This window comes from Camelus ferus, unplaced genomic scaffold (assembly GCF_009834535.1).
Source record: "Camelus ferus isolate YT-003-E unplaced genomic scaffold, BCGSAC_Cfer_1.0 contig385, whole genome shotgun sequence".
In the NCBI taxonomy this organism is placed as follows: Eukaryota; Metazoa; Chordata; class Mammalia; order Artiodactyla; family Camelidae; genus Camelus; species Camelus ferus.
In genome coordinates this window covers 291,627-305,429 of record NW_022589126.1, presented here as the reverse complement: position 1 = coordinate 305,429, position 13,803 = coordinate 291,627, and the positions used below count along the sequence as shown (strand labels likewise).

At 51.7% G+C, this 13,803-nt stretch overlaps 1 protein-coding gene across 1 annotated transcript in view; it reads left to right on the top strand.

Moving 5' to 3' along the window:
• The window catches only part of ABCA13 (ATP binding cassette subfamily A member 13), a 149,130-nt gene that overhangs the window by 30,925 nt on the left and 104,402 nt on the right, over window positions 1-13,803 (top strand). Inside the window, 4 exon segments of the mRNA XM_032476330.1 lie at window positions 1,901-2,077; window positions 4,744-5,050; window positions 9,440-9,554; window positions 11,918-12,247. Of these exon segments, the coding sequence (XP_032332221.1) occupies window positions 1,901-2,077; window positions 4,744-5,050; window positions 9,440-9,554; window positions 11,918-12,247 (929 nt within the window).

The following is a 13,803-nucleotide window of genomic DNA, read 5'->3' as shown; positions in this document are numbered from 1 at the left end:
AACACCCCCCCTTCCCGGGGCCCTTCGTCCAGGCTTCCCTCCGGCTCAGCCCGGCTGGTCCCCCTCTGCGTGCAGACGTGTCCCTGGGGAGCCCTCTTCTCCGTCCGCCCAGGTTGGAGGCCGCCTCTCCTGCCTCTGCGTCCCCCCCCCCGTGTTTGTTTTATTAGCATGTTTTGCTGCCTCGTACCCCCAATTACCCTGAAAAGGGGGGCGCGAGAGGAAACCTCCCTGAGTAGCTTTGCTCGGTGAATTCGCTCTCGTGTCTGAAGGGTCCGTGAAAACCCTCCCTGATTTTCTTGATGATCTTCATTTGCGTCTTTCTCTCTCTCTTCTTTTCTTTTTCCTTTTCTCCGCCTTGTCAGAGGGTTACCGGTTTTGTCCCCTCTTCTCAAATGAACAAATGCTTGTCGATTCTCTGTGTTTCGTGTCTGTTTGCTATCTCATTGGTTTTGGTTTTTCTGCTTTGCTGGTTCTGTCCTTTAGTTTGTCACCCTCCCCACCTTTTTCTTTTGGAAAGTTCGTGAGACAGACACTCAGACCTTTGGTTTCCACCTTTTCTTCTTTTCTCATACGTATATTTTATATTTTTATGCTCACATTTGTTCTGACTCTCCGTTTCCCCCTGGGCATCTCCTGAACTGCATCGCAGGAGTTTCTGATGGGTTCTGTTTCCATTACCATTCAGTGAAGGGCAGGTATTTTTTCATTCTTGGCTGAGTTGAAAGTTTAGAGCTTACTTTAAAGGTCCTTGGGGTTTTCCGTCTTCCTCCGTGCTGCTGATTCCTAGCGTCGCGTCACAGTGGGCCGGAGAGTGGACTGTCAGCACGGTTCTGTTGTTTGAAGTTCGCAGCCTTGCTGCACGCCCCTCCCGCGTGGTCAGTGGTGCCTCCTGGGTGCCGTGGTCCCGCCACGGGCGGGCGCGGTCCTGCGCGTCCTCGCTTATCTTCTGCTGTGAAGAGCCTGGCATGATTCTCGCTAAGTTCTGTCGTTTCAGGCTTTATGTATTTTGAGGCGTATTTTATTTGCTACTGAGAACATGATGGTGGGGACTGCAGCCTGTGACCCTGGGCTGTGAGCATCATTGCCGCCCAGCTCCTCCCTCACCGTGGGGACGCTGGGACTCGAGCCACCCTGGGGGGTCGGAGGGCATCTCCTGCTGGGGGATCCCCGCCGTCCACAAAGTCCCAGACCTTTCGGGCTGGAATCATTGTCCCCCCTCAGCCGAGGTCTGCAGTCCCTCCCACACCGCCCTCCTTGGGGTCCTTCAGTTTTTCCATGACTCTCCCTCCTGCGGTCCAGCTCCTTCCTGAAACCAGAACAGAAATTCTGAGCCCTCCCAGGTGTTTCTTCCTGGAAGATGTGTGACGTTCTATCTGCCCAGTCCAGGAGGCTGCCAACTTTTGTCTCCCACTTGATGTCCACTTCAGAGGCACTGACCGGGACCCCGGGAGGCCGCAGGGTTCGGTTTCAACACTCCTGGAGAATTGTTTGCACAAAATTCGTGTCCTAAAATGAATGGCTTCCACCGGAGGCCCGCTGCTTCAGCGAAGGCAGGGTTTTAGAGCACGTCTCCAGCCAGCTCTCGGTTCCAGGACTCACGCCCTTTCCCTCTGTGGTTTACTCTGTCCGGCTTCCCTGCAGGCTGCAGCCTCAGCCTTATGATGCAACCCTTTTCTTCCCACTGACACGGAAGTCTAAGAGGGAAGGTATAGAAAAAGCGGAGTTTGCGCTCAGTAAATAAGTAGCCAATCCTGCGTCTGGACAAAGCTGGACGCTGCTGAGTCACGTGTCCCTGGCGGGCGTCGGATGCACACTCCCCCGTGTGTGCACAGCCTCCGCCCGGGGGTCAGCCGGCCCGGGCCCGGAGCGCAGTCCACGTCCCGCTTTCTGCTCTCCGCAGGACGCAAGGTGGACGCGATGCTGGGCCACACGGGCGCTGGCCGCGTCCACTTCCTGGGCCGGGTCCTGGTCAACCTGTCTTCCTGTGTGGCCCTGAGCCGCTTCCAGGCCCTGGACTCTGTCCCCGCTCTGGAGTCAAAGGCACAGGAGCTGATGCGGCGGAACGATTTCTTGGCCAGTAAGTGTTCAATGAAAACATACGCTTGTCGAGGGGAGGGTGTCGCTCGGGGGTGCAACACGAGGTCCTGGGTTCCATCCCCAGCACCGCCATTAGATAAACAAATAAATCAAACCTAATTACCCCCCCAAATATTCTGATAAAGACACCAACCAAACAGGTTGTCATTTTGCATATCTCTCCCCAAATGGCTCAGAAAGGCCTTTGCAGAGAAAATGAAATAAAGCAGAACCGATCACACTGAGTCGCTGGAAAGATGGGTCTGGTGCGTGGCTGGTGGCGTTTCCATCAACCGAGGCCCAGCGCAGTTCCCTGCACCTGCATTCACTGGTGGTTGGGGCTGGTTTACCAGCTCGGGGTCACGTCTCACGTGACGAAGGGCAGTTTTCTCTTCTCCCTGTCTTTCTTTTCTTTCTCTTTCCTTCCTTCCTTCATTTCTTCCTTCCTTCCTTCCTTCCTTTGTTTCTTCCTTCCTTCCTTCCTTCTACCTTCCTTCCTTCGTTTCTTCCTTCCTTCCTTTTTGAATTGAAGTATGGCCAGTTTACGATGTTGTGTCAGTTTCTGGTGTCCAGCATAAGAATTCAGTCATACATACACGCACATATATTCATTTTCATATTCTTTTTCCTTACAGGTTATTACGAGATACTGACTAGAGTTCCCTGTGCTATACAGTAGGACCTTGCTGTTTATCTATTTTTATATATTGTAGTTTGTATCTGCTAATCTCGAACTCCCAATTTATCCCTTCCCACCCCCTTCACTCCCTGGTAACCACGTTTGTTCTCCATCTGTGAGTCTGTTTCTGTTTTGTAAATAAGCTCATTTGTGTCCTTTGTTTAGATTCCACGTATGAGTGATATCATGTCGTACTTTTCTTTCTCTTGCTGGCTTACTTCACTTAGTATGACCATTTCCAGGTCCATCCATGTTGCTGCCAATGGCATTATTTCATTCTTTTTCATGGCTGAGTAGTATTCCACTGTATAAATATACATCTTCTTTATCCAGTCATCTGTTGATGGACATTTAGATGCTTCCATGTCTTCGCTGTTGTAAATAGTGCTGCTGTGAACATTGGGGTGCAGGTATCAGATATTTTTCTTGATTAAAGCTATACTCCAATTTCTCTCATTCCTTTTCTTTTTTTCCTTCCTTCCTTGCTTCCTTCCCTCCTTCCTTTCTCAGGACTGAACCCAGGACCTCGTGCATGCCAAACACACACTCTTCCTCTGAGCTACACCCTCCCCTCCTCTCCCCTTTATTTGTGTCATGATGTCTTGAGATCCTGGGGGTCCGGGGAGAGAAGACAGTGGCCAGTTCAACACTATTGATTCGTTGTTAACGCATTCAGCATAAATATCATGTGTTCTCATATTACTTTTGACTAAACTGAGACTGACTTTCCTTTGACTTTGTATTAGTTTGCTGAGGTCGCTGTGACCAACCAGCACAGACTGGGTGGCTTAGTGCAAATCCGCTTTCTCACAATTCCCGAGTCCAGACACCCGAGACAGGGCCCACAGGCCTGGGTCCCTGTGGGGCCCCCCTCCTTGGTGTGTCAAGGGCTGTCTCCCCCGGGCCTTTTCTCATCTTCCTCCTTCTGCACAAAGCCTCTGTCCAGTATCCCCTTCTCATGAGCACACTGCTCATCCTGGATTACAGCCCATCCTCACCTGGTTACCACCATTAAGACTCAATCTAGCCATAAAGAAGAATAAAATCGTGCCATTTGCAGCAACATGGGTGGACCTGGAGATCGTCATTCTAAGTGAAGTGAGCCAGACAGAGAAAGAAAAATGCCATATGAGATCGCTCATATGTGGAATTTAAAAAAAAAACAACAAATGAATTTATTTACAAAACAGAAACAGACTCACAGACGTAGAAAACAAGCCTACGGTTACGGGATGGGGGAAGGTGGGTGGGAAGGGATAAACTGGCAGTTCTAGGTTTGCAAATGTTAGCTACTATATATAAACATAGATTAAAAAAACAAATTTCTTCTGTATAGCACTGGGAACTATATTCAATATCTTGTAATAACCTTTAATGAAAAGGAATATGAAAATGAGTATTTATATATATATATATATATAAAAATATGTATGACTGGGACATGGTGCTGTGCACCACAGATTGACACATTGTAACTGACTACCCTTCAATTTAAAAAAAAAAGGCCCAATCTCCACATAAGGTCTCATTGTGAAGTACTGCAGGTTACGACCTGACTGTATGAATTTCGGGAGGGCATCATTCAGCCCATAAGGGGCTTTACAATATGAAGTTCAAAGAATTCCTGTGTCCGAACACAGAATGCAGAGACATCGCTGGTGAGGCATGCGTGTGAAACCCTAGAGAGGGAAGGCCTGACAATGTGAGCAGCCTCCGGACATTTTTTCAAGTCCTGCAGAAATGCAAAACAAGCCATTTCTTTGTATAATGGTTCTATGAAAATAAAACTGGAGGTTTTTTAATTTTAGGAGGGGAGTAGTAATTACCGCCAGCGGCTTGTGCAACCTGGAGAGTCAGCTCTGCCCCCGGGGGGCGCGGCCCCGTTAGCGATGGAGACCGAGCCGGTCGGTCCAGGCGGACGCGGGCTGAGCTGGTGGGAGCCGCTCCCAGGCTGCGATGACCCTCAATCCTCTCCTGTCTGGCTTTAGGCATCATATTCAACACTTCCGGACCCGGTAGGAACCTCAGCTCAGGGTCCCTCCAGCTGCTGCCCCACGTCACCTACACCCTCCGCACCAGTGTCCTGTACAGCATGAGAACGGACCTGGTGACAAACCCCTCCTGGAAGTTCCATCCTCAGAGCCTGCCGGCTGACGGGTTCAAATATAACTACGTCTTCGTCCCGTTGCAAGACATGATCGATAGAGCCATCGTTTCGGTGCAGACCGGGCGGGACGCCCTGGAGCCGGGCACGCAGGCGCAGGCCATGCCCTACCCCTGTCACTCCAGCGACCTGTGAGTACCGGGGCTCGGAGCCCAGCTTCCCGCGGGGCCCCGGCCAGGGAGGTGGGCGCCGCGTTCGGAAACCTGAGTCGACACAAATCGTGGAGCTTCTCTGCAGTCATTCCGCCAAAGAGCATTTGGAGAAAATCCATTCTCCTTTGTAATTGCCTGAGTTTCTTTTCTTTCTTTCTTTCTTTTTTTCTGTTGGTCTGCTGGAGCTCTGCAGATAGAGGCATGATCACCGAGATAATGTGATCAAGTGAGCTTTACTTTCGGCTCCAGGCATCTGGAGCGTTAAAGACCCTGCAGGATAAATTCGGTGAATAGCGTTCACGGGGCTTTGCGTGTCTGACTCCAGAAACAGGACGCTTCAGCGCAGATCCTTAAAAAATTGGCATGTGTCCCCCACCCACTTGTGGGTGGAGGAGGGTGCGCAGAAGCCTGGGACGGTGGCTTAGGTGAGATCAGCTGAGAACACTTCTGACTGACTGTGAGATTCGGCTGGTGACAACTTGGGGGCAGAGAGACAGGAAGGACAGTTGGAGCAGCTGGACCTGGAGGCAGTGGAGGGGGGGCGGCGGGAATGCCAGGCGGTGGGGAGGGGGACTTGGAACAGGGGACTGGAGGGAGCGGTCCCTTGGGTCGTGCACCCCTGAGCCGGGGTCGGGGGTGATGAAAGGGCTTGGCACCGTGCGAGCATCTCCTCCCACGTCTGGACCGGAGGGCCCAGGCTGGAGGTTGTTTTGCATCCTTCCCCCTCTCTCTGGAAAGCTCACTCAGAAGCAAGGGGCTGAGGCGAGGGATTCAGAGGGACCACCTTGAATCTGGCGGTTGTGCGAGCAGGGGCAGACCCCCGTCCATCAGTGGGCCGCTGCGCAGAAGCCAGGCCTGCCCGTCCGGGGGCTGGGGGCCACCTCGTGGGACAGGCGCCTCTCCCCGACACGCCTTCCCCCTCGGAGCACAGCCGTGTGTCTTGGGTGATCAGGAGGTTGGAGTCGCAGGAGAACCTTCCCACGGCGGTGGGATCAGGGGCTGAACCGGCCTGGCGGTGCCAGCTTGGGGGGCCGTAGTGTGGTCCAGGGGAAGGAAGGTCGGGAAGGGAGGGGCCCGAGAGCCATTTTAACCAGGGACCGCCTCGTCACTCCAGTCGTTGGCGACCTCTTCACTTGCTTCTTGGTGAAATGAAAGCTTTTCTTTCTTTCCAAAGCGGTGACGTTTTTGGCTTTGGGCGTTTTCAGCCAGTGCCCTCTGCTCGAAAGGTCTTTCTCGGAGAGGACAGAGCCGAGAGCAGACATGGGCAGGCACAGCCACGTCCTGCAACCCAGACCCCGGGGCGCTGTCGGAATTAATGGCCTGTTCTAGGTTCTCAGAGAAGTCACGCTTTTATGATGCTGTGCATTTTAGGCGAATCGCAGGAGAATCCTATTCCGGAAAACACTTTCTGTCTCCGGAGTGTATGAGTGCTTCAAGCTCCCGGCGAGGGGGCGGAGGGGGTCCTTTAAGAATTCAGACCTGGAATCCCGAAGCAGAGGGGATGAAGAAGCTGCCTTGGGCTCCAGGTTTGCCCCTTGCTTGGCTCAGGACCTTGGACCGGCGATGCTGTGCTTCACCGCTGGGGATGCTGAGGGCTAACTGGCCCACCTCCCCGGCTGACAGCCCCCAGTCGTGGGCAGGGGCGGGGGCCAGGGCAGCTACTCCGGGCAGCGCGCAGCGTCAGGACGCACCTTCCACGTCGGCTGTTCGGGGCCAACGCGCGAGTGACGCTCGCGGGGGTGGTCTGTCTGGAGAAGTGCACGTGCGTGCAGCATCCTTCCTGCGCTGAGCTTTCCACGTGAGTCAGCAAACTGGGAACAGAAAAGTGAGGCGTGAGATCCAGTTCCCCTCCCCCCAGGGTCAGGGAAGCAGGAACACTTCTGTGCATGTGCCCCTGACGTCGCCCCAGCTCCCGCTGCATCCAAGTCACTATGCAGGAGGGACTCGCTGAGCTTGGGGGGGGGGTGGCGAGGACTGAGCGCAGCCGCTGGCCCCGCGTTGCTGAAGGGAGGAGGGAGGGTGGAGGGAGGAGGGCAGGCAGCCGGGCCGCGGGCAGAGCCAGGGAGCCTTGGTGAGCGGGGCTGGGGGTGGACCCCCCTCCACTGGGACCGAAGCCCTGCATCCTGAGATATGGAAACAAAAGCGAATTTCCCTGCGTGGTTCCTTCCGTGTCTGCCGTGTCGTTGGGGGTCGGCACGCCCATCCTGTTCTTGTCCTTGAACTCCCGGGATGGGGCTGTCACAGGCGAGCCACAGAGAAGACGCTGTGGGCCGGCAGTCATTGAAAAGCAAATCAAGGACTTGCCACCTTCACGCAGAGACGTGGTGACGATTAAACTGTTGGGGAGGGTCCGAGTGTGCTTTTAAAAAGGATTCAGTACAGGAGGACGTTTGATTTCCTAGTTTCAAAGTTTATTGACAGGCTTTTGTTCGGGTTCCAGAGTAGGGAGGAGACCAGGGAACAGTCTGGAACATGAAAAACCTCTCTTGGTGCCCACCTGGGGTCATGACTTTCTTGTTCTGCTGTGTTTTGTTATTTCTGAAGAACCATATTTGGTCTTCATCGCATCTCTTGTTCTAACTTGTCGTTTTATTTTTATTCCTTCTGTGCTTTTACTTTCGTTCAACATCTGATGCTGTTTCTCTGATATTGGAGAGCGGTGTTTTTGATTCATTATGGTTAGTGTTTTAATTTCTTTAATTTACGTGGCCGCCTAAGGCGGTGACTTTTCTTTCAGCCGCTGCTGGACATACGTCCCGTAGATCTGATATCTGGCTAAAAATTCATTGTTTTGTAGATACTTTCCACGTGGGTTTCTGTCTTCTTGACCCAAGAGCCATTGAAGTAAAGTTTCTTTGAATTTCCAAGTGGAAGTGCTCAGGACTCTTAAGCATACGATGTTCCTCAGCTTGACTTACTCAAAAATTCCATTCCTTTCTTGGGAGCATATGTGTCTTGTGAAGCGGACGCAGTGTCGCTTGTGTGAAAATTTAGAGCAACCGCTTGTAAGTGTATGTGATTCGTTTTTTACCAAAGAGCATTCTGTGTTTATGCCAGCTCCCCTATCTGTTTCATGCAGGATTTTTATGTTTAGGAAGCAATAAAAGAAAGAGCTAAATGAAAAAAAAATTCAAAATTGAAACAATTCTGTGGTAGCATTTAAAAAAAACCAGATGGGCAAAATCCAAAAATTGCACGATACGCTAAACGCCCAGATCCTGTCTGATGAAACGACTTGCCCCTTTGGTGGGTCCCAGGGATGAATCGGGTGATCAGTGTGTGGACTTGAAGGTCGGAGATGCAGACGAGGTGAGAGGACAGAGCCCCGGGGTTGGGGTGAGGATGCCCACATGTCAAGGATCAGGGACGGAGAACCTTCTGGTGACGGAGACTTGGACAGGTGCCGGGAAGCCAAGAGCTGTTCTGGGAGCTGAAGGAGCGAGGGAAGGAGGGGAAATGAGGGCCATGTCGTCAGCCGCGGCTGGGACGTTGAGGAGGACAGCACGGGGAGCGTTCCCACTGGAGCCACTGGCGATGGGGCGCCAGTCGTTTCGAGCGTGCAGCGGAGAGGGAAGCCCAGTGAGGGTGGGAGGAAGAGTGAGCTGGGGAAGTCACTGGGCGATAGAAAGAGAACGTGCCAGTGGCCGGCTTTCATCCATGTTTCAGGCAGTGATCCATGGTCCACTGCTGTCATTGCTTGAAGACAGATAATGGTCCCCAGTCAGTGGGCGGTGGGGTGGGGACAGTGGTCCTGAGTTAGCGACCGTTTCCTTCCGCCACCTGCTCCGTCTGGGAGGGCGTCGGGGAGGACGGAGGGGCAGTGGTGACTCGGGGGACCTGAGCCAGTTTTGTCCTTCGTGAGTCTGCACACCTGTGAAGTCAGGGCGCCAGCCAAGCCGCGGGCCTGCTGAGAGGGTCCAGCGAGAGACCGTTCGTGGAGGTGCTTCTAGGGCAGTGGAAACAGCGCCCTCGGGTGCAGGACCTGCCACGTGTATCTCTTCTTTCCTTTTTTTACTTTGAGTGCCACCAGTTACAATGTGTCCGTTCCTGGCGCACAGCACCATGTCCCAGTCATGCAGATACATTCATATCTTCATTTTCATTAAAGGTTATTACGAAAAATTGAATATAGTTCCCTGTGTTCTGCAGAAGACATTTTTTTTTATCATGTGTATCTCTTGAGTAGAATTGGATTCTGACTGAATAGTTCCCCTACAGATTCTTCTTCTTTTTTTTTTTTTTTTTTTCGGTCGGGAGGAGGTAATTCGGTGACTGATTAAATGGAGGTCCCGGGGCTTGAACCCAGGGCCTTGTGCACTCTGAGCACGTGCTCTGCCGCTGAACTACACCCTCCCCGCTTCCTTCCAGATTCTTAAACAACGTGGGCTTCTTCTTCCCCCTGATCATGATGCTGACGTGGATGGTGTCCGTGGCCAGCGTGGTCCGGAAGCTGGTTTACGAGCGGGAGGTCCAGCTGGAGGAGGTAAATGCCTGAGAGCTGGCCTGGGAGATGGGGGGCGGCGGCGGGCGGAGGGGGGTACCGACACTTCTATAACTGACCCCCGAGTCGGTTCTGTCCTCGGCTGGGGCTGCCCCGTCCCGGGAGACTCGCTTCACACTGAAGCCCAGAGCCCTGCCGGAGTTTCACGGGTGTTTCCCGTCGAGATGAAAGGAGGCCGAAGGGCAGGCACCTGGTGTTGGAAGGAGGAAAGCGGCCTTTTCCAACCCAGAGAGACGGGACAGAATTCCGGTCTCAATTTCTGGTTGGGCTGCTTGACAGTCAGCCTGGCTATGTTTGACCTAATACTGTTCAGACTTGAAATTATCCAAAATGCTTTTAAGAACGAAAGTTCACTAAGGCATTTTTAAATGTTTTTGGTGGCGTATTTGGTGTGGGTGTCGGGGTGGGTGAGTTTGGGAGTGTTTCCTCCTGTTCCACCGTAAAGGCATCTGGCTGAGACCTGCCTCCCCTTCCAGCCGCGCAGACCAGAGAGGCCACAGGGCCGTGGGCGCACCTTGTCCACCGACTTACTTACCAAAAAAAGGAAAAGTGCAGCAAGGACGTGTGCTTTTTGTTCATTTTTTTTTTTTTTTATAATTGCAGTACAGTCAGTTTACGGTGCTGTGTGAGTTTCTGGTGTCCAGCACCGTGACTCAGTTATACATACGTGTATGTCCTTTTCCATTATAGGTTATTACAAGGTGTTGCATACAGTTCCCTGTGCTGTGCAGTAGGGCCTTGCTGTTCATCTATTTTTATGTACAGTACTGTGTATCTGCCAATCCCGAGCTCCCAATTTACCCCTTCACCCTCCCCGCTTCCCCCTGGAAAGCCAGCGTGGCACAGAGACAGACATATGGCCCAGTGGGTCAGAACAGAGAGCCCGGAAATAAACCCACACACCTACGGTCAGCTAATCTTCGACAGAGGTGGCAAGAATGTGCAACGGGGAAGAGACGGTCTGCTCATCCAATTTTGACTAGAGCTGCCCTGTTGTTTAGCTGTTCAGAGCTGACCTCTTCCTGGATTTCCGAGTTCCTTCCCCACCCAGTCGGGCCCCTGGAACTGAAGGCCTGAGACTGGGTGTTAGTCATGTTGGGCCCCTGCCTGGGGGCCGCCGGGGGTGGGCATGTCGCAACGGATTGTTCCCATTTCACAGTGACTGGCCCCACACCCAGAGGTGCCCCGGTGTGACAGGCCAGCACACGGAAGGTTTAGAGGATGAATGAATTTTATTGCTATTACTTCAAAATGAGTTATTTTGCAAAATGCATTTTAAAACCTCAGCTATGAGCCCCCAAACTGAACAGCTTAAAGCCCAGTGTTTCTCCCCTTCATTTTTCTCCTTTTATTAAAAGTGACCAACACAAGCCAAATGAAAACAAACAAACAAAAAAGGGAACAAACCCAACAAGACCTGGACAAACAAGGAAAGGCAGGGGGACTGCAGTCGACGAGGCCTGAGGTCCAGGATCTGCTCCTGCCTGTCCCACCGTGAGCTCTTAACAGCGGTGGGACTGCTGTGAAGGCACCTCGTCCCCGTCCTCACTCTCCTGAAATGGGGACCGATCTGCTCTGTAAGGAGCCCATTAATAGCAAACACCAAACTGTTTACATTCACCAAGATGTGGAAGCAACCTGAATGTCCATGGACAGATGACTGGATAAAGAAGCTGTGGTATATTTATACAATGGAATACTATCCAGCCATGAAAAAGGATAAAATAACGCCATTTGCAGCAACATGGGTGGACCATCATTCTAAGTGAAGTCAGCCAGAAAGAGAAAGAAAAGCACCATATGAGATCACCCATATGTGGAATCTAAAATATGATACAAATGAACTTATTTACAAAACAGAAAGTGACTCCCAGACAGAACAAATTCATGGTTACCAATGGGGAAGGGAGGGAGGGATAAATTAGGAGTTTGAGATTTGCAGATACTAACTAATATACATATATATATAAGTTTACATACTGTACAGCACAGGGAACTATATTCAATATCTTATAATAGTTGATAATGGAAAAGAATCTGAAAAAGAATGTATATACGTGTGTGTGTGTGTGTAACTGAATCACTTTACCGTACACCTGAAATATAGTAAATCAACTATACTTCAATTAAAAAATTTAAAAAAGAAAAAGACAAAGGTAAAAATAAAATGAAAGGCTGAGCTGGAGGAGGACGTGCCTGGGGCTGGGTTTCCAGGGCAGTGAGCCCGTGGATGGAGGGGACACGGGCTTCCTCTCCACCCGTGGTCATTTCTCATCCGTCCGGCCTGTTCTTTCTCGAGCGTCCAGATGGTGGGTGACTAATCGGGGTCCTCCTTCCTCCGACAGTATGTGAGGATAATGGGGGTGCACCCCGCCATGCCCTTCCTGGCCTGGTTCGTGGAGAACATGGCCGTGCTGTCCCTGAGCAGCGCCGCGCTGGCCGTCGTCCTGAAGGCAAGCGGCATCTTCACGCACAGCAACGCCTTCATCGTGTTCCTCTTTCTCCTGGACTTCGGGGTGTCGGTCGTCATGCTGAGTTTCTTCCTGAGCGCGTTCTTCAGCCAGGCCAACACGGCTGCCCTCTGCACCGGCCTCGTGTACATGATCAGCTTTCTGCCCTACATCGTCCTGTTGGTTCTGCACAACCAGCTGAGCGTGGCCGTGCAGACACTGCTGGTAAGTGGGTTGTTCCGGAACACATACCAGTGAGACAGAACCCCCGTCGACCCCACGGAGCAGAGTCACCCCCTTGACGTGCCACGTGACCGTCTTCACTGGGCTTTGCGACACTGGCTTTTCTGTATTCCGGCCTCAGAGGCAGACCCTGCGGTGCTGGGTCCCTGAAATTGCAGGGGTTTTGCTTCAGGGCCGCCGCCTAAAAATGGGCCTGTGTTGAGTCACGTGAATTCTCCTCTGAAGATTCTTTGGGAAATCGGTAGCATACTACAGTGACTTCTGTTTCTCTTTGTGTCACGCGTGCAAAGAAGCAGATTTCCAATGCTATTTTCAAAGTAAAAAATTAGCATTTTCCTTGCAGCATCGTGAAGGCCTCACCGTTGAGCGATGTCAGTCGTTCATCCATTTAAATGTACCTCCCAGATAAGTGGCTGAGTGCTTTCAGGTCTGTAATAGAAACACCTGCAAGGCAGGAAGGCGTTCGTTCTTTTCTGGCGGTTCCCTGGCCGGGTCGGTGCCGGACACGTAGTAGGAGCTCAGTCACGTGGGAGGGGTGGCGAGACCGCGTCGCAGCGCCGGGTCACCAGGGTGAACATGTGTTGTGCTCAAGGTTGCATTTGCCCCGCAGACCAGGCAAATTCTTCAAGTTGCGGTCTGTGGGGAGGTCTGATTGGAGTCACTAGAGGAGAATTTGAGGCGATACAAAGTGACAAGAAGTCAGACGGACAAAGAGACAGATACTGCGGGTTTGTCACTTACACGTGGAATCTAAAAAATACAAAACGAACGAACGTCACAGAACAGAAACAGACTGAGATACAGAGAACAGACTAGTGGTTACCAGCGGGGAGGGGGCACCGGGAGGGGCAAGGCAGATAAACAGGATGAAGTGGGATGACGTAAATGTTAGACAGACAACCAGGTCCTTCCGTACAGCACGGGGAACCACGTTCAGTACCTTGTACTGGCCTGTAATGAAAAAGAATATATGCATATGTACGTCTAACTGAACCACGGTGCTGTGCACCTGGAGCTAACACAGCGTTGCAAAGCAACTACACTCCAAATGGAAAAAAAAAATGTGACAAGGGTGTAATGTGTAGCGCAGGGAAGATAGCCAATATTTTGTGATGACTTTATATGCAATGTAATCTCTAAAAATATCAACTCTCTGTGTTGTACCTTTAAAACTAACATAACATAGTATTTTAAGTCAGGCCTGATGAAGAAATATTCCTATTTAATTGGTATTTTATCCGCTGATATGGGGCCTGTCCTTTTGGATCAGCTTATGGTCACACTCGTAGTACTTCGTCACCAAGAGTCTTGGGTTAGCATTTATTCCATGTTTTCAAAATAATTAAAACAAATGGGACCCCCTTACTGCACCCCCCCAGCTGCCAATCAACTCCGTACATACAGAAAAAGGGCCATTGGACACCCTGCCTGAGTTGCCAGTTTGTTTGTTTGTTTGTTTGTTTCTGTAGCTCAGGGGTAGAGCCTGGGCTTAGCATGTACATGGTCCTGGGTACCACCCCCTGGACCTCCGGTAAAGG